General features: G+C 39.8%; 1 protein-coding gene across 15 annotated transcripts in view; it reads left to right on the top strand.

Annotated features, from left to right (window-relative positions):
• The window catches only part of PECAM1 (platelet/endothelial cell adhesion molecule 1), a 38,381-nt gene extending 12,210 nt beyond the window's left edge, over window positions 1-26,171 (top strand). For 4 of the 15 annotated variants that reach the window (XM_014951707.1, XM_014951714.1, XM_014951697.1 and 1 more), the window contains 10 exons: window positions 398-679; window positions 1,068-1,349; window positions 1,762-1,869; window positions 2,750-2,777; window positions 3,249-3,319; window positions 3,948-4,004; window positions 7,280-7,348; window positions 12,627-12,683; window positions 19,696-19,718; window positions 24,608-26,171. In XM_014951707.1, the coding sequence (XP_014807193.1) occupies window positions 398-679; window positions 1,068-1,349; window positions 1,762-1,869; window positions 2,750-2,777; window positions 3,249-3,319; window positions 3,948-4,004; window positions 7,280-7,348; window positions 12,627-12,683; window positions 19,696-19,718; window positions 24,608-24,637 (1,007 nt within the window). In that variant the 3' untranslated portion in view covers window positions 24,638-26,171. The remainder of the gene's footprint in view (window positions 1-397; window positions 680-1,067; window positions 1,350-1,761; window positions 1,870-2,749; window positions 2,778-3,248; window positions 3,320-3,947; window positions 4,005-7,279; window positions 7,349-12,626; window positions 12,684-19,695; window positions 19,719-24,607) is intronic. The other 11 variants (XM_014951644.1, XM_014951629.1, XM_014951652.1 and 8 more) reach the window with 11 other exon arrangements.
• Window positions 26,172-27,571: the final 1,400 nt, after the last annotated feature.

Below are 27,571 nucleotides of genomic sequence, written 5' to 3'. Positions count from 1 at the left end.
TATCACTGCTGCAGAAAGAGAGGCCCCTGATTAGGTGCCGCAGGATCCTTCTCAGGTAATGGTACTTGCAAATATTTTTTGCCCCACAGACTTTCCCCTTGGGTCAGAGCTAGTTCTGGAGTTTGGATGACCCACAACTGTGTCGCTGATATTTTTTATTTTATTTTTTTTCCTTTACATTCTCCTTGTATGCTATTTTGTTCTATATTCTATGTTTTTGTTTTGTTCAAGTCACTCCCTGCTTCCACTCTGTCAATGAGGAAGAGCTTCCCAATACAGGCTGTTGTGTGCAAGCTAGCTCAATATTGTATATCTGTAGGTTTTATATAGAATAATATTGTATCTTTTGGCCATATGCAGTGCAATTTGCAACATTTTTTCTTTATTCCCCTTTTAGCTCCAGTCTCCAAGCCAACTCTTTCTGTTGTCAGTGGTTTGCCACAGGTGGTGTTAGGGAAGCCTCTACGGTTAATCTGTCGTTCGGCAACGGGAACGCCGCCAATAACGTTCACATTCTACAAAGGAAACGAAATTAAGAAAACAGTAATTAATGACACATATGCTACGTTCTTGGATGAAAATATTAGACAAAATGGCAAAAGAGGATACAAATGTGATGCTAGAAATAATCACTCCAGTGGTGTGAAAACTAGCAATATTCTAAACATCACAGTAATAGGTAAGTCTGTTTAATTCTTCTTCTTGTCTAATGTCGTATTTTGATTTTTGAAAGGGTAGCAGCAAATGATGGACTAAACCAAATGGATACAAGATCTTTATAAATTTTTGCTCACTTGAATTAAAAATACTTGGAGATCTGTATCACAGATTATTTGTCACCAAAGTAAAAATCCTGATAGTGCCCTCTCTATTTCTGGTTGTATAAAAATATTTACTAGAGGACGCTGTCTGCCAAAGACTGCTCAGAAAGATTAATACTGTGCATTCAGTCTGTGTTTAACTAAGTAAAATGGCACTAGAGCAAGTATTTCTACGATACAATATTTTATCCTCAAAGTTATTTCTAAGAGTGCTAAGATTTGTTTCCTTTGTGCCTTCCTTTGCAGTACCGATCAGGAATGCCAGCTTGGGCAGTATTCCATATGGAGAAGTGGAAGATGGCAGTGAGACTGCTTTTCTGTGCTCTGTGAACGAAGGATCTTGGCCAATCCTCTTCAGGATTTTTAAAAAAACTGATGATAAAGTTCCTTTATTTGAAAAATATGAATATGCAGACAGAGTCATGTGGCGCAAGGAAGGAATGAGCAGGCAGGACACGGGGACATATTACTGCATAGCTTCTAATCAAGCAAATGTGTCTGTGAAAAGCCATCCCATAACCATCAATGGTAAGCTACCTTTTATGATGAATTGCATGCTGTATCATTATGAGAGGTGAGGTCAGGTTGTCTGGGATGGTACTAAGTACAGCTCCCTTCTTTTTGTTCCACCGTTGTCAGAAGTTAAACAGAGAGATCCATTTATAAACACAGATTGTCTAATTTAGACAGAAAAGTTTAAGGGATGCTCAAAAGCCAAACGAGCCAGGTGCAAGTTAAAAGCAATCTGTTGTTGTGCTGAGTTTTGGGTCACAAAGGAGAGACTCACTACGTGAACTTTGCATGCAAGTTGCCTGAAAATTCTTCCCCAGTGTGTAAGAAGGCCGATTTGTAGTAAAATGAAAGCTCAGGAACTGCAGAAGTTGGTAATGGTGACCTGTCACTCTACATACTCTCTTAAACACATCTTTCTTATTTCCAGTCATTTTAGCATCTTGGCAGAAAGGAATTATTGCTGCATTTGTCCTAATACCTATCGCAGGAGCAGTAATTGCCACTTCATGGTGGTTTTTGTGGAAGAAGAAAAAGGGTAATGAATGCTTCCCTTCTATTTCTTTGGTGACAAATGTATTACAGTTTAAAAACTTGCATTTTTTTCAGGAGCAAAGATTTGTGGGGATGAGGCTTCAGGAGATGACTAAATACAATTTTAAAAACCTTAAAAATCTAGTTTAAAATGCTGCATGGCCCAAATTAAGCTGCAAATGTGCTGAAGCTTTCCAAGTATGTTGGGCAGAATGGAGGCATCTAACTAATGGTGCAGGGAAGGCACTGGTGAAGCAAAGGTTATTGGAGATAGGCCAGTTGGACTGTTCTGATGCAGTCCTAGGTCTGGAATTCAGCCCTGTGCCACATAGAGGCAAGACAGGGCCTGAGGAGTTTTTTGATCCCTTACAGAGCTATGACACTTTGATTTGGGATCCCAACTCAGGCATAATTGAGGTACTTCTCTAGTCCTCATGAAAGAAATTTTGAAGTTGTGGGTTTGTTTTTTTCCTTTTCTCCCCACACTGTAATACAATTTCACTTAGGGATTTGTCCTTTATCATTGAGGTATTCTTTTCATATCTTGTTCTTTCAGAAAATAAGTAAATCTGGTTAAACAAGAATCTTGTGGTACGCAGTACATTGCAAAATATTTGGGGAAAGTTGACGTATCTGGATGTCCCTGACTGCTTAAATCAGCCAGGCTGATCACAGGGTTTGTGATCTTGGGTTCTCTGTGAAAGAAACATTTAAGGGATCTGGATGATAAACAGGATGTAAGACATTGGGTAATGAATTTTGTGATAGCCAAGAGAAATTACTCTGACTTGGGTAGAGAATTGCTATTTTATTTATTTATTTGTGTTTTACTTTTAAATTCTTGTGCAATCTATTAATGGATGCTTTTATTTTTCTCTGTCAAGTTAAAGGACCATCCATGGAGATGTCTGGGTAAGATGGCTTGCTTTATAGTGACGGTGAAGTATTTCTGTTTAAAGGGCTGGATGCCTTCAACTATATGAATATAGTTTATTATGGCACACACCTGCAGACAATAGATGGTTGTGCTTCATGTACCACCTGCTAATACAACAACAGGATGAGGAAATACCCTAAAAATAGAAAAAAAAAGGCCAGCTAGGAGAAATAGAAGAATGTCAGGCCTACATTTGAATGCATTTAGATATGGAATTAAAAATACAGAGATCTTAAGAGTAATGCAAGAAGGAACACTTTTGACCTTAAAGTTTGCTTGCTCTTGTCTTTAAGAGAAAGGCAAAATTTTCATTATCTTCAGTAATTAAGAATGTGTGGGTGTGGTAGTCAGCATAGACAATGACTGATCTTTGCATATCATCATGTTGGTTTTTTTATTGGCTGGTTTTGGATAATTACATCGACTTTTGTTTGTTTGCTTTTCAGTTCTGCCTTGGCTGCAAACTCAACAAGTGAAAAACTGACAAGACAGCACAATGATGGAGACTACTATTCAGGTAGGATATTTTGCTGTAAGACTATTAGTGATTTGGCTTAATTAAACATTGATTTAAAGTTCTGGAGTTACATGGTGGTTGTTTGGATAGGGCCCAGTGTTTTGGGAATACAGAAGAATACCAATAGCATTCTCTCAAGTATCTTTTATTGTTTTGTCTTTGTCCAGTTTTTGATGAGCATGTTTTATACAAAGATTGGTTTATAAGTCTGCTCAGGCAATCAGTTAACAATATTACAGGTGGAAAAATCATGGTAAAAGAAAATTACTTTCTGGTTTTGGCAGTTTTGACACAGCTGCAGGAAAATTATTTCAGAGAGAAAATTTGAGTTGTGGCACGTGGTCCTGTGATCTGGCCACAGCACAGGGATCTGAATTCCAGGATCTGAATGGATTTTACAAAGACAGGTGGATGTGTTGTATAAAGCTCCTGATATAAACAAAGTTACCCCTGGGGTGGATTTTAGCTGATCATTTAAAAATGCTTTCTTCCCACCTGTGTCACACCTGTCTTAGGTGTGAATCTAAAAGTAGAATTTCTCATATTTAAATGAAGTTGCAGCTGTATAACTCATTTATTTAGCTATAATAAATATTTTGTCAGCTCAACTTTTGTTTTAATATTTTAGGATCAGGTTACATTGAAGATAGTGAAAATCACATGAAATCAACAGATGAGAGTAAAGGTAATTTCATACTTAAACAATAGATCTAAAAATTATTTGATGATTGAAAGTTATGTTTTCTAATGGTAGCAATCAGGATTTGATAGGTCCGGTCCTTTCCCTTTTGTCTTTGATAGTGGGGAGGACTCTTTCCTTTGCTGAGCTTAGTTCTTTTTCTGTATGTGCAAAATGACAATGATAGGACTCACCGACTGTTGTGCTGGATTCCAGGCCATCTAATGAAGGATGATATAAAAATACAACTTCGACTCAAAATTTTAATTTTTATACAACAATTATTCAGATTTGTTTTTTTAAAAAAATCTTTTCTCAAGAATGTAAAATAGGTGGCAGGAATTTCTAGTTGATAATTCTTTGATGCAATTCTGAGTGTGCAGGGCAGCATTGTACCATGAAACTAAAAGAAAGGTGCTGCACTGAGTTAATTTCACAGGAAAACTTGGAAGCAACCTTTGGAAACTCTTGCTCAGTGACTTTTGTTTTTTTCCATGGTATCCTACTGTTTTAGATGAAACAGGCTCTGGTCTAATGACCTGCATGTGTGCCAGAAATAAATGATAAATGGGTTCAATCCTTACCTGCTGTGGATTGGGCAGCTTCATTAAAACCAACTATGCTACTGCAGATGTCTCTACCAGATGAGAAAAACAAGTCTATTATTCATACACCTCTAAAAATAACAGTATCTGTTCTGCATTTGTGTGGCAATAGCTTTTACTTTAGCAAGCAAAAGGAAGAAGTTTATAGCACGGTGGGTGGAAGTTATTCCATTGTGGCCTGAATAAGTTGAATTAGAACTAGAGAGACATTCTCATGCAAAACAGACATACAGACAGTAGAAACATGGGAAGATAAGGCTGTATTGACCACTCAGAATCACTGCTATTACAGGAAGCGTGTCACTTAAACTTTGTTATTAATGCATATGCACATTAAACACTGATTTTGTTTTGTTGAGCTTTTTTTTTTTTTTCTTCTCTCACCAATGCTATTGGAAGGCTGCTCCAAAACTTTGCTGCTCTAATCATTAGATCTTTCTCTAATTTCTGTTCTAAAAAGTCCACAAGGAATTCTGCAGGATTCCAATCTGAATGACTGTTGTGGTTCCTTCCAACTTTTACAGAAATCTAGTAGAAAACCATCTCCACTGTAAGGAAAAGACAGAGTAGAAAGCAATAGCTATTTCTTGTGTCTGTTGTATCCAGGTAGCCAGTACTTTCAGCCAGTAATCTTAGTAAATCAGGTGTCTAATTGTTGTCAGGCTTTCTGTGGGTGTTGTGGCAGAGAGGCATTTTAAGGAGGAAGATGGGTTGCCGTTGTAGATGTTCTACGGAGAGCTTGAAGGGCAACACAAAAGTGCTGAAATTGCTTATTGGCAAAGCAGAAATTGAGAGTATGAGCAGTGATGAGGGAGGTCCCTGCTCTAATCATTAGATCTTTCTCTAATTTCTGTTCTAAAAAGTCCACAAGGAGTTCTGCAGGATTCCAGTCTGAATGACTGTTGTGGTTCCTTCCAACTTTTACAGAAATCTAGTAGAAAACCATCTCCACTGTAAGGAAAAGACAGAGTAGAAAGCAATAGCTATTTCTTGTGTCTGTTGTATCCAGGTAGCCAGTACTTTCAGCCAGTAATCTTAGTAAATCAGGTGTCTAATTGTTGTCAGGCTTTCTGTGGGTGTTGTGGCAGAGAGGCATTTTAAGGAGGAAGATGGGTTGCCGTTGTAGATGTTCTACGGAGAGCTTGAAGGGCAACACAAAAGTGCTGAAATTGCTTATTGGCAAAGCAGAAATTGAGAGTATGAGCAGTGATGAGGGAGGTCCTGAAAGACTTAGAGAAGGCTTTAGATCTGAGGGGAATGGAGAATGGGAAGCATTGTGCCATAGCAGCCATAGAAAGGGAGGGAAAAATAATGGCAGGGAGAGAAATAGAAAAGAGAGGAGCTGGAGTAGGAATATGAGAGAATCTCAAATAATTCCCCACTCCATTTGTGTTGTGCCACTTTTGAAGGTTCTAAATTGAAAGTAAGAGCTTTAGACGCAATTTGCACATGTCTGCAGGATTCCAATCTGAATGACTGTTGTGGTTCCTTCCAACTTTTACAGAAATCTAGTAGAAAACCATCTCCAATGTAAGGAAAAGACAGCGTAGAAAGCAACAGCTATTTCTTGTGTCTATTGTATCCAGGTAGCCAGTACTCCAGTACTTTCAGCCAGTAATCTTAGTAAATCAGGTGTCTAATTGTTGTCAGGCTTTCTGTGGGTGTTGTGGCAGAGAGGCATTTTAAGGAGGAAGATGGGTTGCCGTTGTAGATGTTCTACGGAGAGCTTGAAGGGCAACACAAAAGTGCTGAAATTGCTTATTGGCAAAGCAGAAATTGAGAGTATGAGCAGTGATGAGGGAGGTCCTGAAAGACTTAGAGAAGGCTTTAGATCTGAGGGGAATGGAGAATGGGAAGCATTGTGCCATAGCAGCCATAGAAAGGGAGGGAAAAATAATGGCAGGGAGAGAAATAGAAAAGAGAGGAGCTGGAGTAGGAATATGAGAGAATCTCAAATAATTCCCCACTCCATTTGTGTTGTGCCACTTTTGAAGGTTTTAAATTGAAAGTAAGAGTTTTAGATGCAATTTGCACATCCTCAGGCTTTCTGTGGGTGTTGTGGCAGAGAGGCATTTTAAGGAGGAAGATGGGTTGCCGTTGTAGATGTTCTACGGAGAGCTTGAAGGGCAACACAAAAGTGCTGAAATTGCTTATTGGCAAAGCAGAAATTGAGAGTATGAGCAGTGATGAGGGAGGTCCTGAAAGACTTAGAGAAGGCTTTAGATCTGAGGGGAATGGAGAATGGGAAGCATTGTGCCATAGCAGCCATAGAAAGGGAGGGAAAAATAATGGCAGGGAGAGAAATAGAAAAGAGAGGAGCTGGAGTAGGAATATGAGAGAATCTCAAATAATTCCCCACTCCATTTGTGTTGTGCCACTTTTGAAGGTTCTAAATTGAAAGTAAGAGCTTTAGACGCAATTTGCACATGCCACAATTTCAGAAATTTGGCTTGAGTTGATCTACTGCTTTTCAGATTGAGGTGACCCTTAGGAATGGGTTGGCCTTACAACTCTTAGCAGAGTAATTTACATCTGCCATAAGAAGGGCCTGATCCTGCACCTATCAAAGTCAATGAGGACTTGTCCATTAATTTCAGTGGCAGCAGGGTCAGGCCCACAGTTCAAACGAAGCTTGCGGTCCTACAAAGAAACATCTTCTTGATATTTTTGGGGCAGGACCTGACCTTGAGAGTGCTGAGGTGGAGTACACTGAAGTTGAAGTATCAACGCTTGATCCTCACAGAGGTAATAAACTATCTGGCCTCTATGATTACATTTTGAGAGCAACTCTGAGCATGCTGCTGCTCCCTGACACTGGTCTGATATTGGCACCTGTGAATGTAAGAGCAGGTTGTGTTTTATGTGCATGACAATTTCATGCCAGTAGCGTTCCTTAATCTAGATGATGCGCTGGCAACCACGCTGAGGTTGATTGCAACCCTTCTTCTGCCGGGATCCTATCATGTACTTGCCCTTCCCATCCACATGATGTCTGTGTAGGGCAGGGCTCCCAGCTGGAGCTGTGGCTCTGAGCAGAGGGCAGCCTGCTGTGAATCTTCATTTTATAGAGAGTCCAAATTCACTGAGAGCAATTTGACGTTAGCCATGGGGCAGGATAATTGAGAGAACAGAAAGCAGTGGAATTTCCTCCTTTATGAAGGAACTGGTCGAAGGGTCAAAGCTGTAATCCAATTGTGATAGGGAAGGGAGAGAGACCAGCGTAGATTTAGGCTCTCTGTCTGGAGAGGCCTTGAGACTGTCCTGGATTTCCTGGCACATTAAACAGAGAAATTAGAATAATGATGCCCAGATAATTTTGGCCTCCTTCCTGTACTTCGGTGGTAACACTAACTAGACCTCATAGCATGAGGCTAAGGTACATGTCTCTGCAATCTTGAAGGAGAAATATCCACTGAAACTTATTCCCAAGACCCAAATGCACACTTCAGTCATTCTGTGTGATCTGGAGATCTGTAATATCGTTACGCCCTTGTGCTGAAAACTGTTAAATCTTTCAGAAATTTACAAGAAGTTTCAAGTAGCTAACAGTGAATAAACCCCATGAGAGACACTTATGCTATGCTCTAGCTGCTTTGCTTTAGCTGAATGAGCAAACTGAGGAAGAAATGGACAAATATGCCTTTTCCTGGTAGGAAGGACCACTCAATTATTTCAGAGACCAAAGACATGATTGTTTAGTTAGTAATACAGATGTTCGGGCAAAAGTGCTCACTCTTCAAGCTTGGCAGCAAAGCTCTCCCGGAACAGCCAATCCTCCTATTCTTTCTCTGTTTTCACTTGCTGGTGTCATTCATCACACAGTTTTCCCCATGTTCTAAGTGTTTTTTCCACCTCCGCTAAATCCTGCACTGAGATATCATATTTATTGTAAACTTTTTCAGAGTAGAGCTAATTCTTAATTGTTCTAACTGTTTCTGAGCATGCACTACACCGTACAATGTTGTAGAATGGTAAAGATATGCTAGTGCATAATTATTTAAATTAAAAACCCTATTAAATGCAAGATCAGCATCTCTAAAAATAGCCTTTTCATCCCATTCCTGATATATAACACTATTCCAGTATAACAGACTGACCAATAAGGTAGTATCCACACTGTGTAGACTGAACCCCATTGAGCTGCAAAATAACATTTAAAAGATAGTGTGTGAATGAGATGGAGTTTTTTTAACTGAATGCTTATCATATTACAGACCTACGTATGACATACAGAACATTAATTGATTCTATGAGACTGAACTGTGCTTCAAGTACATTGAGATGTGATAGCTCCCTAATCTATTCCTTTTGTTGTACCCAGGACACGAGCAAATGCTTAGCAAATGTGTGCTTTGGTTACGTAAATGGCAACTGCCTGCAAGTATTTCATGTGTTAATCTTTCAGAGCATCTTGAGGATGCTGTTTAAATGGAAGGAGTTCTATGAAAGCAAGTTGCAGGATTAATTATTTCAGCTCTGCACTACCTATCACAATGAGAACAGGATGAGATTTATTCTTGGGAAAAGAGAAGCAAAGTAAAGATTATTTATATACCCTCGTAATAATCATGTACATCCACAAAAATAATTCACCCATAGGACTGCCACTGAGACTTCTGCCACATTGATGTTATTGTACAAATTTGGTTTCAAATCATATTCTTGTGTGTCTGTCTGTGGCTTATGACCAGTCTTTCTTAGGGAACAGACCTTTCAGGTTATCACCTGGCTGCAAACCCCTGTCGCACCTCTTTTGATTACACCTGTTTTCTGAATGAACACAAATTATATCACACTTACCTTCCTCTGGGCACACGTGGCTCATCCAGCAGGCTGCACACACAGTCTGATTCCTTCTGCCTTTTGAGGGACTCCACATTTCTTTGATCTATCAGGACTAACTTCAGATTAATTTATCTTCCCAGTCATTTGTTCCTCCTGCCAGTGTTGTCAATGCTAATGTTCATCTCAGGTGCAGGAGAATCATGTTCTGTTCATTGTGAAAGAATACAGCAATAAATACTGCGGTATCTAAGCTATAACAGTAGCCTTTATGTCACTTGGGAATTGGGAATAATTGAATGCCACCTCAAAGCAAGTTTACATAATGGTAGAAGGATATATATCTTGTCTTTGACAGTAAAGAACTACTTAAATTTGAAAACAGTGGTTTCACTCTGTTTTTCCAGCCCTATCTGCACTAGCTGGTCATTTCCAAAATAGTCTTTAACCCAGTATAATGGTGAATAGGCTAGTGCATCGAGAACTTTGTGTACCACGCTTCTGTGTGAGGAGCAAAAAACAGGGTTCATTACGGTGTTACCGATAGTTGAGTGGTAAGCTTGCTAGAAGCCAACTTTCATCGTTTTATTTTACAACTTCCACATGGGAATAACTTCATACCTACTTTTTGAAGTAGGGGTGAAGAGGCTCGACAAATGCGAGGTAGAGCTGGGGCTACACAGTCCAGCTCTTACTTGGAGTAGTCATAGTGGAATGTTAATTTGATATTTAAAGAGGTGGTAATTCTAGAGAATGATTAAATTGAATACTTACTGAGATTATATGCTTGACAAAAATATAGTGCTTATCTTTTCTAAAGCTTAGTCGTGCAAAAATTTGGCAAAGTGAATTAGCCCCTTTATTGTTAATCTGAGGAAAAACAAAGGCCAGTGCTGAAGTAAGATCAGGAAATCTCTCTAAAGTGAGAAGGGAGAAACTGCTAATCATGGCTGAGTAAGAACATGCTCCTTCTTTTACTTTTATAGCTGGTTAGTTATCTGCAGGGTGGCAACATTGCAAAGTTAGTGGGAACAAAATGTCAAATCATCCAAGTAATTTTTCCTAGCTTATTTTTTTTCACTGCTGAGACGACTTTTGGAAGATTAACAAAGAAAATAACATGGGCAGTGGCATTATATCACAATTTAATGAAATGGGTCTGAAAAAAGAAAAGCAATCTAAGGAAATGCTTCCCACCAAGTTTTTCCACAGAGTCAACAGGAGTAGATTTAGGACTGTAATCTGCTAAAAAAAAAAGTGTTCCAAATGAAATGAGCTACCTCTCATTAAAATTCTGAGAAGATGACTTCTTACTTCACTGGAAATTGAATTGATCATTTAAGCAAGATTCCATAAGCATATGCAACGCACTGCAAGATCTTAAGGCTATTTTGCAAAGAAAGTTCATGCCAGAACCGCAAGTTTGAAAGCTCTAATTAGGCACTCGGTGAAGTATAACTTCTACTGTCATTGGAATTATTAGCAGTTTTGTAACTCAACTCTGTTATGGTAGCTCCCAACATTTAAGTGATGCTTAACAGAGTTTTGAAAAATGAAATTAGCTTTGGGAAATTAGAATGTGGTGCCAGAGACACTTGGGGCTTTCAGAGTGTTGCAGATCAGTAACAGTAGAGTCTGAGTCTGGCTGCAGATCAATACGTCTGAATTCTTTAAATGTTTTCTTAATAGCTAAAGTACAGGACTCTGCATACAGAAATGTGAATTTTCTTTCCAGTTTCTTGCACAGTGGGAACAATCATATTCTTTTTACCTTTAACTAGAAAAATTTAACTTCTTGGTTTATTGAAGATCCACAGAAACTGGAGGCGATACTGATAGAATTCTGAGGTTTTCTAAGAGACTGAATTTAACTGGAACGAATGAATGTTTCTAAAAGTCTTTGAGATCCTTGAATAGCAAGCTCTAAACCCTGCCTGCATAGGGCTTTATACCAAATGAAGAAAGTGGTTTTAAATGCACAGTTCTGGAGCACTTTGCTTATGGTTACCCAGGGATCCTTAATGTACATGCAAAAAATCAAGGAAATTGTTCTAAACTCCTACCAGCCAGAGCTGTATTTACATTGACCAAAGAGAAACTGAGTTCTTGCTATTTCAGGCCTTCAGATAAGGCTCTGCCCTTTCCCTACTGCGGTAGGGAAAGTAGTAGTTTGGTAGTTTGGTATCAAATCTCTGTTGGATAGGTTTTCACAGATGTCAGATAGCAAAAAAAGGAAGAGCTTTTTGCTTGCCATCTCATACAAGAGCAGAGGTTTACAGGGGCTTATTTCTAAATGGAAGGGTCTGAAAAATATGTGTCTAAGACTAACATTGCATTTGTATCCCACCTGTGTCCTTGTAGCCACAAAGTCTTCTCTGTCTGCTTTTTCTCCTTACTTTCTGTATTTCCATAAGCCTTCTTAGCCTTCTGTCCTGCTATGCCCACCTGATCCCATGTGCTAAGGGAAGAATCTGCCATGCTGGGGAACTGCAAGGAGACCTTTCCCAGGTAGCCCCTGAAGAGAAGCTGTGCAGTGTGAAATCTGAAAACAGTCTTCTGAGACATTTCACAAAGAACAGCAAATTAGATTTTTGTGCCCATAAAATTTAATCATGCGAATTGCTAAAAGCGGGTGTCGTTAGTCTTCCAAATGATAGATCTCCTCAGGTCTAGGTTCCCTAAATCCTTAGAACGAACTGAAGAAGCTCTTCAAAGTGATGCTCTAGTGGTAGATGTCTCTGTAAAATTAAAGCAGTATCAATTTAATTTGAGAATATTATTAGAATGTTAAAGTCAAATTTAGAAAGGGAAGCCTATTTTCATAATCTTTTTGTACAGAGGGAGAGCCACCTCCCTCAGAACCTTACAGTCTGGGTTTGGGGGAGGGTGTAGGTGCTTTTTCATACAGACTCCACAGGGTCATTGCTGCTTTTGTAACTATTTCCTCTGACAGTAAAACAGTGTGTTCTGTTTGTTTAAGGAGCTTTTCATATGGCAAACAAAAAAAAAAAAAAAAAAAAAAAAAAAAAAAAAAAATTGAAGGGGTGACATTTTTCATGTATTTCTGTCTGATTCACTTTGCCAAAAACTCTGACCTGCATCTCCTGTTCTTGGACAGAAAGGGGACCTCATTGTAGAGTTTTTTTTATAAGAGGTTTTTTAAGGAAAAAAAAAAAAAAAAAAAAAAAAAAAAAAGAAAGAAAAAGAAAAGAAATTGATTCTGTGCCAATACATTTTCCAGCTCCTGTACAGAAGGGGACTGAAACAGTTTATAGTGAAATCAGAAAAGCTAATAATGGTAAGTAAGCTAGTGAAAAATTAAACAAATTAAGGAAGCATTTGTGTAGAGATTAAGGATAAATTTGTGACTGAATGCTTTAGAAGATAAATGCTATAAAAAAGAGATCCAAGTCATGTAGGAACATGCTGAAGAGCAGCTACGAAATCACAGGTGTTGACAAATTGTATAACACCTTCATGATTTCTCATAAACCAATGATACTTAATGCAGTGAGATTAATATTTGTAACATCTACTTCATCAGCCCATTTTCACTGTATCTGCTCAGTAGTTGGCCATGCATCTGAATCTGGAGCTGAACATTCCCTGTTAGGGATTTGGACACTATGTTGTGTTATCTCAAGCTGCTCATGAGGAACACTTTTCCTCTTAGTTAAGCATGTTTGCCATGTGTTATAAAATATTACATTGGTTTTGGATATAACCCCAGCAAATATCTTTATTTCCACCTTCTGTAACACAGACTTTCATATGTGGGCATTACCAGCTTACTGGCAAATACTGGCTATAAATGTTCTGGCAGTAAGGAGTTCAGAGGCAGTAGGTTAAAGAGTTCCTTCAGAGTTTGTCAAAGACTAAATCAGAAAGGATTTCCTTTCCTCACTTTGTGTTAGGAAGTCTAGATTTGTAAATATTAGGGCTGTAAAGTGTTCAGGTTTTGTCCCCATCCCTGTTCCCAAGTGGCTTTGCTGTGTGCCATTTTTAATTTTTGATCGTTGTGTTTTAATTTGCTATTTTTCTGTTTTAAAAGGGATTTCCCACTTGTTCCGACACAGTATTCTGTTTCTAGGGAATCTTTCATGTGATGGTCTCCTAGTACTTTAGAAAACATTACTTAATTTGCCCTTGTGAGGACTTGCAAGGCAATTTTTATCTCCATTTTACAGCTGAATAAACAGAGAGATTAGGTCATTTGTTTAAGGCAACGTGTTTAGAGAGTGACAACACTGGGAACAGAATTTCAGAATCCCGAGTCCTGGCCTGGAGCTGAGCCTGTGTGCCATACTCATTTTTCACAGCCTTATGGTGAAAAGCAGAATATCCTTTACGCTACGCACTTCGTGAAGAATCACCTGGCAGCAGCATGAGGAAAAAAACCAGATTATTTCAGGGCTGAACCCAAAGGCCACTGATGTTCTGAAAGGTTTTCCAGTGAGTGTGAACCAGACCTGTACCAGGTGGCAGAAGCTGAGGGTATAACCCCTTGCTTGCTTTCTGCCAAGGTGTGAAGCTGACTCTTACACCTTTCACCGTTCCTATTTTGGACATAAAGTGTTATATGCAAGAAGGATGTTTTGCCAGTTTAATGTAAACTCAAGGTTAGCACAGCAGAACTACAATTCAAAGCACTTATAAGACTCTAATTGCCATGAAGTGGGAACCGCAATAAAACGAGATACGATTGAAAGACTGAGCTGAATTAGCCAGATGATATGCAAACGCCCCCTAATCTTGCAGTCCACCTGCTTTATTATGCGTAACATTTCTGCAGTTTCAGTTATTCTTGGAAACATAGTAACAGTTTATTGTTTTAATCACGTCTGTTTTTCCTGACTGATACACAGGAAAAGTGTTTCAATTAGATAAGCTGTGCATCACATCGCTGTGCCGCTGCTTGGGATAGCTACACTGCAGTCTGTGTCAACGTAACGTTTACTTTGATTTTTGATAGGCTGTGTGATTGCAAGGTGGTAAAGTATAAATGCAGTGGGGGGATCCCTAGGAAATGGATCTATCTTCCTAAGTACTTCAATATATATTAATATATTAAAGGCCACTTGTGAAAGACGTTGAACATTACTAGTGGGTGCAGAAGGTGGTTTACCATTATGATCTTCACTGCATTTTAATGTTCTTTGAGGTTTTTTGAGCAAATGCCCAAGAGTACAATCTACTTCAGGAAGTTAATGGTTCAGACAAACGTGTCCTCTGGGGAATTTACATTAATTTGAGAACTGGTGTCAGCTATGGTTTGACAGATTTAACACCTAAAACCTATGGTGACCTAATATTTTATTATTATTTGCTTGTAGGCAACTACTGTGTTTTGGGTTTTTTTAATTAGAATTGAGTCCTTCATAAGCAATTCTGTCTTTTCAAGGAGCTATCTGTGCATTCCAGAAATTGTGCCCAGTAGAGAGGAAGCTGAAGAGCTGTCAGTAGTTGTTAAGTCTGATGCAATTCTTTGTGACTGAGCTAAAATATTTTTCCTCTTCATTTTTCTGATGGCTCTCACTGCTGTCCCCAGTAAGGCAGATGCCTTGTCAGTAACCAGCTTCTCTTATATTTCGAGTCCTACAGCTACTGCTTGTTCTTATCCCAAATAATGAATCCACAGAGCAGATAATGCTCTGACCTTCCAAGCCCCAGGCCTTTGGCAGTGTGCTGAGCATCTGTTGTTACTCCCTTTCTTTTAATTTTCCTGGTATTGGCTCTGTTATACCCTGATACTACCAACCATTTTAGTGTCTTCATCGCTTTCCATCCCATCTGCTGTGCTGCTTTCCTTGTTCTGAGTATTAGGCCTAAAGAGGTGTTACATCAAAGATTGACAGGAGTCTGAGAAACAAACTGTCAAATGCACATTTCAAATCGCAGACCTGCATGTGGTTAACTACAGTTAACAGTAGGAAAAGCAGGTCATTTGCGAAATTTAAGTCTAGTCAGGTGTATTTTGATTGACAGTCAAATAATAGCACTGTAGCTAGAGAATGATAGTCTCTTGAGCTGGATGCTGGATTTCCTCTGATATAATAAGAGGTTTAAGGAGAATGCTGATCACTAGCATTGTCTCTGGAAGCAGCTCAAAGAAATGAAGTTTTCCTTGCATTGTTATTGAAAGGTTAGTTTAATTCAGAGAAAGAGGACTTGATGTTCAGGAGATTCACTCAGGTATTGATTGAAAACCTTTTCTAGAGCAATAGGTTGTTACTTTAGCATTTTACATAAAATACCTAAAGCTTCGAGCCTCAGCTGTAAATCAGCCCTTGCATCCAAATGGCAATTTGGGGAATGGTCACAATTAGTACCAGTCAGGTCAATAACACCTTTGTCTAAAAGTCCTTCACACCTCTCAGAATGAACTAATTTCCTTTAAATACTGCTTTCGCTGGTTGCTCTGCATCAAGGTCAAAGTATATTGGGAGTCAGGAATATCCAGCCCAGTCCCAGAGCTGTTGCTTTTTGTTCCGAAAGCTGAGACAGTCTGAGACTTAAGCAAAACAGGCAATTGCTTAAATCAACAGACTGCCAAGAATGATAAAATGACTGTGGCCTTGCTGCCTACTGTGTCTGTGCTGGAGTCCCAGCAGGGTAGGCTGGCAGCTGATGCTCTTCCTGAGGGACGGGTCAGGATGTATTAGATAACTAACTTCAGCTGGGTGGGTGGAGGCTCTTTTAGATGGATGATTCAGTTTCATCACACCTTTCATCCTCCCAAGAGGCAGTAGGGGCAGAGAGTCCAAGCATCTCCATACTGGTTCTTTGTCTCAGCTCCACCCCTTCCCTCAACATTGGTCCCAATCCTTGAGGTAGCACATATTGCTCATATTCTCATATTTCTGAGAAAACCAGAGCCGACTCTGGTTGCAGATTTCTTTACATTTTTCCAGGGCACTTCTTTGTGGAATACAATGTTTTAGTTCATTCTTGCACCTTTGGTGCATTCTGCCTTTGCTCTGTGTCAGATCCAAAGCTCACAGAAGCCAGTGATAGGCTTTGAACTGATCTCAGTGTGCACTGAACTGCACTCATAGCAGCTTACTGCAAGATAACTATTCTTAATTTCTTATCAGGAAAATGGAAATCTAGTGAACAAAATGCAGAGCCAGCCTTTATGCTGCTAAGTCTGGAAAAATGAATTGGTCACTTGGAAGCAACTGCAGCGGCGAGACAGGAAATTCTAAGAATCCTATTGCAACCAACAATGCACTATGGAAAAATAAATATATCCCAGTGGAAAGAGGCATGAGAAATCCCCATTGCATTCAGTGGTTTGGAACAAACTATTAGAAATCAGTTCTAGCAATCAGGAAATCTGCTCAAATACTTTCCTGCTACTGAGCCTTAGGCTTAGCACCTCTGTACACAGCCAGAATTTCCCACTGAATGCCTTTCCAGTGTGGAGAAAACTCACAGGGTCTGAAGATTCATTATGTTATTCAAAACTCGGGCTTTATGAGCATGTGCTAGCTGCACGCAGTCCGAAATAATGTGAATAACGTTTCCCTTCTCCAAAATAAAAACTCTTTGGATCTCTAGATTTTGAGACATGTTCTAGATCAAAGCCTGTATCTGTGAGACATTGATTCCAGAGCCAAGCGCTTACAATAGCTTCAGCCAAAAATTAGGCTAAGCCAGAAGGTCTGAGTAAGATACAAATATGCAGGGAGCTTCTGACCTTGCTTGAACCTAAAATGCAAAGCTGAATTGCATGCATGCCCCTGTGTAAGATCCGTTCCCAAACTGCCTGCCAAGATTCTCTGTTACAAGCTACTGCTCCAGTAAAAGGTTTGGCAGAATGTGGGATGTGTCTGCAGCTCTGCTCTTCAGTTGATAAGCTAGCATCTTAGCTTCCACCAGCATTGGAGGTGGGTTTGAGATGGATTGTGAATTGCAACTCTTTAGACATATATTCTCTTCTCCATAACCTCTAGCAATAAGAAATAGCAGAGCAGGTGGGGATGCCAGTGTCTTAAGTGCCTGCCATTAGTGTATTCCTTTGTAAAAATGTGTTCTTTGAATTTTAAACCCCATCAACTAAAAGTCGTAACAAGAGTTTAAATCCCTCAGAAATCCCTAAGAACACTTGCCTTTATTAGACTTGGAAATCTTTTAGAAATCACCAGCACCAGACCTTCAGCTGTGATTCCTTTCATGAACTGTGCAGCTTCTTGTTTGCCCTGCTACAGAAACTTGGCCAATTGTATATGACTAGCATCCAGTTTAGCTCATGTATATCCCTGTTTTTGTTGGTAATTGAAAACCTCTCTGTTCTCTTTCATCACGGTAAAAACAACGTGTTTCAAGTAAAAACCACTTCGTATTTTTAACAGGAATGACATAAAAAGGTTGTGTAAAGATTGACGTTAGCAAAGAGTCAGTGAAGGCACCGTATCATTGTGCTTTCATTAGAGGCTCCATGCTGGCTTACGTGATTGGTACCATTTAGAAATCATATAGCCTTCCAGCAGCATTTTCAAAGGAAACAAATTATGACATTCTCCTGGTAGATATAGGATACTTTGCTAGAAAGCCACGCTATTTTGAATCTGGGTGAGAGATAACAAGGAGGCGGGATATCTGTTATTGTGACCTAGTACCTTTGGGTAGCAAACATCCCGTTATTTGAAGGTTGGAATTTATACAAAACTTCTCATTTCCTCCTTCCTGTAAGCACAATACATTGTGACAGAGGACTAAACTACAGCTCGTTAATACCTCACTTCATAAATCTTACATATAGTTTTGTCAAGCTTTGATGTTGCACTGGGTCAGCAGTGGTTTTGTTCACTTCTGTCAGCTTTCAGGACACAAAGAGATTTTATGTGTTTCCCATGTAACTTTTTATTTTGTTTTTTTTTTATCATGCTGGCTAAACATATCGGGATTAATTTTGCCAAACATTGGGATCATTTTTATGTGGAAATTAAGTTTATGCAGCATGGTATAAGGTGCTGTAGTCACCTCAGTTTTTAATCCTTTTCCTGGGCTACAAGTTCTGGGTGGAACTGTGGTGGAGAAAACTCATGGTGTACAGTTTCTGTGCCATTGAGGTAGTCTCTCTGTGTTTCAGAAATTCCAGCCTGATTGTGTACTGTGTTCATGGTGCTGCGTTCAGTGAAGCAGAATACTATCCTAATATAATAAAAATGCAGATGGTAGAAACCATACAGAAACCTGCACCACAAATATACATGGTTGTAATCATAAAGAAGAGAGAAAAAGAGACTTTAGCACTGTGATCTGTAAAGTTAGATTCACCTGTGTTCAGTTTCCTCATTACTTCTGCTGGCTGGCAAGGGAGTTTCTAAAAGACCTTTATTTATGGTAGTAGTCCTCTTCATAATGTCCTTCATTTAATGATTTCAGAGAACTTTTCAAAATATACATAAATATTCTGCCTATGAGACGGCTGATATTATTATTTGCTATTTAAAAAAATACATACTTAGAAAAAACATAGATTTAGAGACTATTCTGTGTTTTCTAAAAGGTTACCCTTTAAGATTGAGCATGCGCTTTTGTCACAGGTGAAATACCTTAACAGACCATACAAAAGAACAGTTTTAACAAGATTTGAGTCCTCTTATAAGTCCTCATCTAAAAGAGGAGTTACCTTCCTCATGTCTCTAAACTGTCTCCCTTTCAGAGAGCAAATAAATATTTACAGTTTAATTTTTGAAGGTATTCTGTGAAACTTCAGAATAGCTAAATCCACTTTTTAAAAAAAGAGCCTAAGATCTAATCTTAAAGTTCACTGATCCTAAATGGAAAGAGCCCACTGACTCTCACGCTTTCATTGGGAACGAGCATCCTTTTATTAATAAAATTTCAGGTGTCTTTGCAGGATCTTATTTGGCTCTGAAAATCGTATCCTATACCGGATTTCTGCAGTACGTTACTTTCCTGGCAAGGAATTGGAAGAGGAAGTATAATGCTCATGAGAACTTGTCTCTAAAAGGAAGACTTTTTTTGTCCAGTAACAACATGTGCTCTCAGTAGAGACTTCTGCTCTAAACCCTAATCAGGAAAGCTGTCAAACATGTACGGTTCAGCGTGATCTCTGAAATGTCTGGTCCCACCCATGTGGGATTGACTTGAATTAAGCTAGTGCTTGGATATGTTTTAGGACCAGAGCTTGAACCTTAGTTATAAGTAGCAATTTTACATCATTGCAAGATGAGCAAAAAAAGCTGGAGTTCAACATAAAAGTCTATTTTCTGGAACATAGAACTGATCAGTCTGCAATGTGTCATTTCATAATTTATGCATTATATTTTATTTTGCAGATTCTGTGGAAAACAGGCATTCTGTAAGTATTCATTTTATTTAAGCAGTTAAATATAGGGAAATTGGATTGAGATTATTGTGTATCTACTAAGATAGTGTTAAAGTGTTGCTACATTTTAATTGTTTATTTGTTGTTCAGGACACTTACTGGACAGCTACTGGGCAATTCCTTCATATATATTATTACTAATCAGGATTTCAGTATTATCTTTTTATAACGGTCAGCTTTAAAAGTCCATGGAACTGGTTGGTATTTGGTAGTGCTGGTACGGGGGTACGTGACAAATACTGATCTTCCAAGAATTTGTGTTCAACACTCGCACAGCTTTGGACAAATATTCATGCGGGCAGAATGGCACAAGGTTGGGGATGGCTGCTGCTTGCTTCAGGTTCCTGATGGACATGAGGCACTCAAGATCTGCATCTGGTTTGCATTAACCTGCTAAACTGGTTAATGTATCACTGGGGACAGGGCTTTTGTTCCAGTTCCATCTGTAAAGTCTGCAGGGTGTTTGGTGCCAGGGGATCTCCTCAGGGTGTGTCTGCTCACGTGCACACACACGTTCTGTGACTGGGATATCCAGACACGAGAGGTGCTTCCTAAGATGTGGAATGAAGAGTTAAACTAAGGAGGAATGGCTGAACACCTGAACTCGGGCAGATGCCACTTCTTTTCACTCTCTGTGACTGTTTCCTTCGGGGTTCATTTTCATCCACTGCTACAGTAAGTGGGATGACTCTAAGAGCTGGTGGTGAAAACTGAGACCTTGTAAGAAATTTTAAAGGCAAGCAATTTTTTTACCTCAGAGTACATAGATATGTCACAGTTACGCTGCTCGAACCAAGAAATGAGAATATGAAGGATTCTAGCTAAATAATTAGGAGGTCTTCTGTGGGTGGTGAACAGCTTTACAGGGCTGAGAAGCCAGTGAAAAAATACATTAGGTATGGTTTGGTTGGTTTTTTTTTAAGAATAGATGTCTTGAATGAGCTGTTACTCTGCTATCACGAGATCTAAGAGGCAGGGAACATACATTTCAGGAGTACTTTTATGAATGTTAGATAAGCTATCTAATCCAACCTCAAACCAGGCAGACAAGGGTGGTTTTTTTCTGCCATCCACTTTGTGACTTTGGAACTTGTACTTAAAAAGCAAAAAAAAAAGAGAGAGGGAAAGACTCATAAATAAGAATCACAATAGCACAGTCTACGTCAGCTTATGGCATCCATTTGAGTTTTGAAAGGCTCCATCAGCACTCACATCCCCACGGGATAAAAAAGCAGCCCATTGTATTATTTACAGACATTGGCAGTGCACTGAAGGTCACAGATTGTGTTACAATAAACAGACATATATTAACAGGCCAGTAGAGTTTATAGTATCATTGTCTCTCTTGGTTTAAAGGCTTGTTTTTATTCCTTGCTCTTGATTTTCTAAAAATAAATTGAGCCGAACCCTCCTCTGGGTTGTACCAGGCATTCCTTGGAGAGGCACACAGAAGAAAGTTTGTCCCTGTCCGACACAAAAGGAAAAATGATCAAGAGTGGCTGTGATAGATATCTGGTGTAAGCTCAGGAAGGAGGCTTTATCTCTTTTTTTCACACACTGCATCATTTATAATGGAGATTGGATGAAGCACCAAAGCTTTATGAACATTTTTTTGTTTTCTTATGGCCAAAAGTGAGTGAAAAATCTCTTCTTGGAAGTATAATACAGCTGCTTCAGAGAAAATACACTGACTACCCCATGTAAATCACTTTCATCATAATTATTTGGGCTATTAAAACTTACTAAACCAGACAATGTCAGATTCAAGGGGGAAAAGTGTCAGCTGAGGGCAGTTTTCTTCTGTGCTGTCTGTACAAACTGCTGGTAACAGTAGGAGAGCAATAAAACTAGTTACTCTATAAAACGAATCCAACTTTCAGAAACACCCCAGAGAAAAGTCAGCTTTATAACTCTTGCACATCTTGGGTTTTCCTAGAAGCAGCAGAAAAACAGATCCCCATCTTCTGCTTCTTAAATGCCTACTTCTGTTCCTAATAAAGCTTGTGACAAAAAGCAGCACTTTTGAACTCTCTAGATAACTTAAATGCCTACTTCTGTTCCTAATAAAGCCTGTGACAAAAAGCAGCACTGTCCCTCTTTTGAACTCTCTAGATAGGCAACCTAAAGTTTGATTGGACAGATAAATTTCCTCATGGATTTTCCATCTCCCATTCGCCTCCCAGCTCTTTTCAGGCACCATAGATGAGTACAGAAAAGGCAGGGAGCTACTAAGGTGCTTTCTACAATCCTTTTCTTGCAACTGTTTGTAGTTTATTTTCACACAATGCTTAACTGTGATGTGCCTCAGAAGTTTGGTCCAAATGAGGAGCTGTTGATCCTACTCATGAAAAGGAAAATGCTCCTTATAAAGTGATCAAGTGGCTTAAACTTCCTCCCCAGATGTTCTGCTTCTTTATAGCCAAATGAAGTATTTGGCTCAGAGGTGAGGTTGCTTTCAATCCACTACCCTCTTGATTTGTGAGAGAAAGGCGGCCTTCGGGTGCTGGGCTGGTCAGCTGGAGTCTTAATCACATGAAAAGCCAGATGGATAGCTTAGCTATAGTGACCTGTCACAAAACTTGCAGAATTTGACTGCGTTTAGGAAGTAATAGGTATTCCAGAGGCGTGGGACAAAGGGCACCGTGGCAGAGAGAGCAGTGTTTTGCTAAGAGCTGTGTTCTCAGGGATGGGAGAACATGCAATCTTTTTGTTTCAGTGATGAAGGTGGAGACTGGACACCAGATCCTGCTGTTCCTTTTCGCTCTCTAAATTCAGATAACAATGTGGGTTCCACTCCTCGGATAAACTCTGTGACCTCCCTCAGTTCCGCACTGATCTTCCAGAAGTCACAGGCAGAAGACAGAACTGCAGTGTGGAAGAGAGAGATGAAGCAAATCGTTTTAATGAGTGCGAGCCCTGCTCTCGTGCGTTTGCCCCTCCGTAGTTTCTGTCAGAATAAATATAATCCCCCATGGAAATTTAGGAACTTTGCTTCATCTTCCCTGAGCGACTCTTAAACAATTGAGCTCAGGGCTTTAGTAAACGCTGTGAACTGACAATAAGTGTTGTGTTACTCAGAGGCATTGAATGTGTTTGTATTATGTCAAGAAAGGCGGTGCGTTAGAAAAACAATCAGTTAAGGTTTGAATTATTTGGGTTGTACAAAGGCTTAATTGCAGTACGGGTTCTGACTGATTTGCTAGTCCCAAGTACCTTGAACCTGAATGTCTCGGACTTTTAGGTCGTTTAGTTTTGGGTTGGGGGTTGCTTCCCTCTTTCTTCTCGGTTTCAGAAATTTGTATCTTAAATGCCATCCATAGGAAGTATTTGCAAAAGAAATGAATTACTTAGAGAGGAACTGGGAGGAGGTTTCCTTCCTGAAATCAGAGCTGGCAATCTTTCTAAGTTATTTAACGGTCCCAGTTTCTGAAAACATATTGAAGGAAATATCTTAACAATGAGATAGCCACTTCGCCAAATACTAATTGGTATTGTGTCAAATTTACCTCAGCAGTACATTCTGACTTCATATCTCCTCCTCCCCTATTACCTCTTAGAAGTGTGTGTTTGTTTGTTTGTTTGATTCTGTTCTAGGGGTACACGAGGACTGGCAGCCTCAGTCAGGACATGGTGTACTTTCAGCTGCCTATTTGTTCAACCTCAGCATGTACCCTCTGAGATAGAAACCTGTACAATTTAAATCTATTCGGAGAAATTTATGTGGGGTTTGTGGTTTATTTTTATAGCTACTTTCTCTTCTTACTCAAGTGATCCCAAACGTATTTAGTGAATTCTCAGTGCTAGAGGAGTTGCTTCACGTTGCCAGCACAACACAGCCTGCTCTGGAGGGGGAACCTGGCACGTGTTTAACCGTGCACAGGAACATGGCACAAGGGTTTCAGACAGGAAATGAAGATGGAGGATGTGTCCATTTAAAATTGGGGGGATTTCAGGCAGTCAGGATATGAAAAACAAGGTGATACTCTGAAATAAACATTAAATTATAAACCAGGAATTCCTGCCTCTGACTCATGGGGCAAATCCTTTGGGGGTAAGTCCACAAAAGGAATTAGGCGCCTCAGTGCTGACAGACTAAACTATTAGGTTAGAGGCCACCATGTACTCTTAGCAGATATTTGTTGGAAGACGGCTTGCTTTGGCAACGGTGTCAGGAAAGACTTGACAGTTGAGAATCCTCAGTGGACGGAATTATTTCTGTCATATAATGTAAAGACAATGAAGTTTATGTTCTGTCTTTGCCCTTGCCCGTTGGTTGGCACAGAGGACTCCTGTGCTCTGCCTCTTGTGGTTCTCAGCGCCAGGTTTCTCTGTCCTGCTGTGCACCAAAGAGAGAACTGATTCAAAGGAGCAGACTCTTGTAGAAACACGGTGTCTAGAAGTTGAACACTGCATCACTCACTGCTGAGATACCCGAGTGCTCTTAGGAAAAGGTTTTCATTCTTGTGGGACTGAAGGTTGGGGCCTAATTGTGGCAACTGGGCATCTACTAGTAAATAAGGGATCTGACTTTCAGATTTGTTGAGTGCCAGCAGTTCCCACAAGAATCCAACTTTTATCAGTAAGAGCCCAGTTGCAGATGTTGGCGATTAACGGTATTGCAGTCTAGCCTGTAATTGTTAACCTCAAACTCCCGCTGTCTTATTTCCTTTTTTATCTGATGAAGATAATACTAATATCTCCCTAGGGAACTGTGAGTATTTATTAGCTCACTGTACAGTGCTCTAAGGAATATGTTGCTATATTTAAAGATTTTGTATTGATCAAAAAGGACAGGAGAGAACGGGGGGACGTTTATACTCATACTTTTTTTTTTTCTCTTTTTTTGTTTTGGTTGCCAACAGATAATACGAGGGCATCCTGATGCTACTTAGAAGAGTCATCTCAAACATCAGCTGGGAGAAGAAAACAAGCCAAGATGGAAGATGTTGCAAATGTTTCGAAAGCTCTGCAGCACTTATTTATGAGTTTGCCAGGCTCTTCTTTTCAAAGTTTATTTCCTCAGGGGGAACAATAGAGGTGTTCCTAAAGCATTTAGTGGAAAAAAAATCACAAATAAAAATTCTCATAGAAAAGTGGCTGTAGAAACCACTGACCTAGGTTCCCATCTTTAGTTTCTCCTGCTAATGCAATTTTGCCTTTCTAGCCTCCAGTTCATGATGCTCTGAGGAAATAACAGGAGAAGCTGCAACAGAGGAAGTACATTTCTACAGTGCAGTAACTACTGTGATGCTAGTAAGATGTAGAAATACCTAAGCTTGCTTTAAACTAGCTAATTTGGTTATCAGTAACACTTCTGTGGCAGATCAGAGCTCAGCACAGCTTGAGCAGCCATGTATGTACTTTGACGTGATCTTGCAGCTCGTGCTGAACTCCCTGTGCTCAGCAGCTGGACTGCTTCTGGTCTTGGAGCCAGCTAATTTATAGCTCACTTGGATGCCACACTGCAATGGGGGCCGAACGGAAGAGCGAGCTCTGGGCTCTCTAAAAACTTGAATAACTGTTCGGAGATTCAGTACTTTACCAAGTGCTTCTCTCAGTAGAGGCACAAAATATTCTTTATTCTTCGCTAAATTGCTTTTCCCCTTTAAAAGTTGTGATGCTTGTTGGTTAGTTTGGTGTGATGGTTCTTCAAGGAATGTATTGCCCATCACAGTTATTTTGGATGATGCAAACTATAGGTGTTGAGTGGGTAGATATACTGCACCCAAGTCAGTGAGTTTGTACCTGAAAATCCTGTAATGTATAATCCTTATTCCTTTGATTTTAGGAGAGATATGAAGTCATACTTGTGTCCAGTTTGTTCAGTATGGAACTCCATACCTATCTTTTTTTCTCTGTAGCATGATAAAACACTAACATGGACCCAGTTTGGACATGGATCTAATCTTTGCAGCCCATGTTTATGTCAGTTGCATTAGTTTAAAAAAAGAACACAAAACAAAACAGAAGTAGTACTGTCCCCAACCCCTTAATCAGCTGGTCTTTGACATGGCAGTTGCTCTCCTTTTCTTACTGCAGATTGAATTACTACAAGATCTGGGCCACAGGTATGAAGGTTCTCATTTTAATTAGAAAATAGTGAAAGACAGGACAGGGATTTGTATATACATGTATAGTTAACTGCTTTAAGCATTGCATCGAAGACGCAAAACCAGCAAGAAAAACAAAAGGGTTTTATATCCTCATTCCAAATGTTTAAATTTTCAGTCTCCAGTTACTACGTAATATCTCTAATTTATTGTTCTCTACACAAATGTTGTTTGTATCAAAAGCCTTTCACAAATGACTGACTTCACAGTACTCTTCTGTTGACATATTCATTCTAGCATCCCATGAGTGTTCATACAAACGCATTAGTATAAGGAACGTGAAAAGGTATTTTAATAAAGAAAATTCTGAATTGAACTTTGCACTGGATCTTGCATGTTCATATTAGTGACCACCTGCAAATGAATGCCTGTAAATTCTTTTATTAGCGTCGAACCATATAGAAACATTGTATAAATTTAGATATGGATGATGTCATCTCTGCAACAAGTGATTCCAAGCACATAGATTTGTTGTCATCAACCTGTTTAGCAGCAGGTAATTGCACTAAATTTGAGTTGAGCATGGGAGTGCTTGCCTTCACTGAGTCCTTTGCTAAATGACAAAGGTAAAAGTTCTTCCACAAACTTTTCCAGGGTCCCTGGCACAGCTCTGGAAAGCACTGGTTCCTGGGAGGTTTCAGAAAATCATCTGGGCAGGGTGGGGCAGCAGTGGGACAATTCACTGATGTATTTCAGCTCGTCTCTTGGCTGGAATAGTCATAAACTATTTTTGATTTAGTCTGCAATAAAAGTTGATTGCCCGACTGAAACATATCTGAACTGTCCACCTGAGCACTTCTGTTTTGTCTTACAGATACACCAAATGTATTTTAAAATACAGGACATTAGATCAGCAGCCATCTCCAGTGAAGACAAGGGTAATGGGCCCATGAAATAAACAGCTACACAAGGAGTCCAAATGTCCTGTTATGAGCACGTCTGCTAGATGCCAAACAAGTGTCATTATCCCAGTGGAAACATTTGGGGAAAAGGCTTGAATCTGTTACTGAAACAGATTAAAACTCAGATTAGAGCTCAAACAATATGTTATTCAAAAACAGCCAGAAAACATTTCAGATTTCTACATTGTCACCAAGTTGAACTCAGCAAATACAAAATGAGGTGTGTTGCTAAATATTTACTTTTTGAGAAGCCAAAAGGGATGGGACATCCCCAGCCCCTTCGTGGCATTCCTGGTCGGAGCAGTTCCACCGGCAGTGAGCCTGTTCAGAGGGAGGTTTGCCCATCCCACCCCCTTCCTTGGCTAACTTTATCATATGTTCACTGTGGCAGAGCAGAGGCTTTAGGGAGGAGATGCAGAAATGCTTTAAATCAACAGACTCTTTTTCATCACCGCTTAATTTTTTTTTATTTATTTTTTTTTTCATTTTCGGCAAAGTAGCAGCTGCTTATTGTCTTGTCTGATGTAATATACACCGGTGTGCCCTTTCCTGGAAGGATGAGTGATGATGTGCCGCCTGGTTCCTGCTGGAAGCTCCCCTGGCAGGGCCACAGAGCCATCACCCATCTCTTTGGTGTCGCCTCTTCCCAGGGCGAGAGGGGGACCCTGACCCCCCCCCCCCAGCTCCCTCCGGCGGCCCCCGGTGCCGATCCGCTGCTGCCCCCTGGTGGCAACCGACCCGCAGGGCCACCGGGGTGGCGACGGGTCCCTCCAGCCTCCGGGGGGGTCCCCGAGGTGCTGGGGGCTGCGGGGTT

This window comes from Calidris pugnax, unplaced genomic scaffold, assembly GCF_001431845.1.
Source record: "Calidris pugnax isolate Ruff unplaced genomic scaffold, ASM143184v1 scaffold9, whole genome shotgun sequence".
NCBI lineage: Eukaryota > Metazoa > Chordata > Aves > Charadriiformes > Scolopacidae > Calidris > Calidris pugnax.
This window is presented reverse-complemented; position numbering and strand designations above follow the sequence as displayed.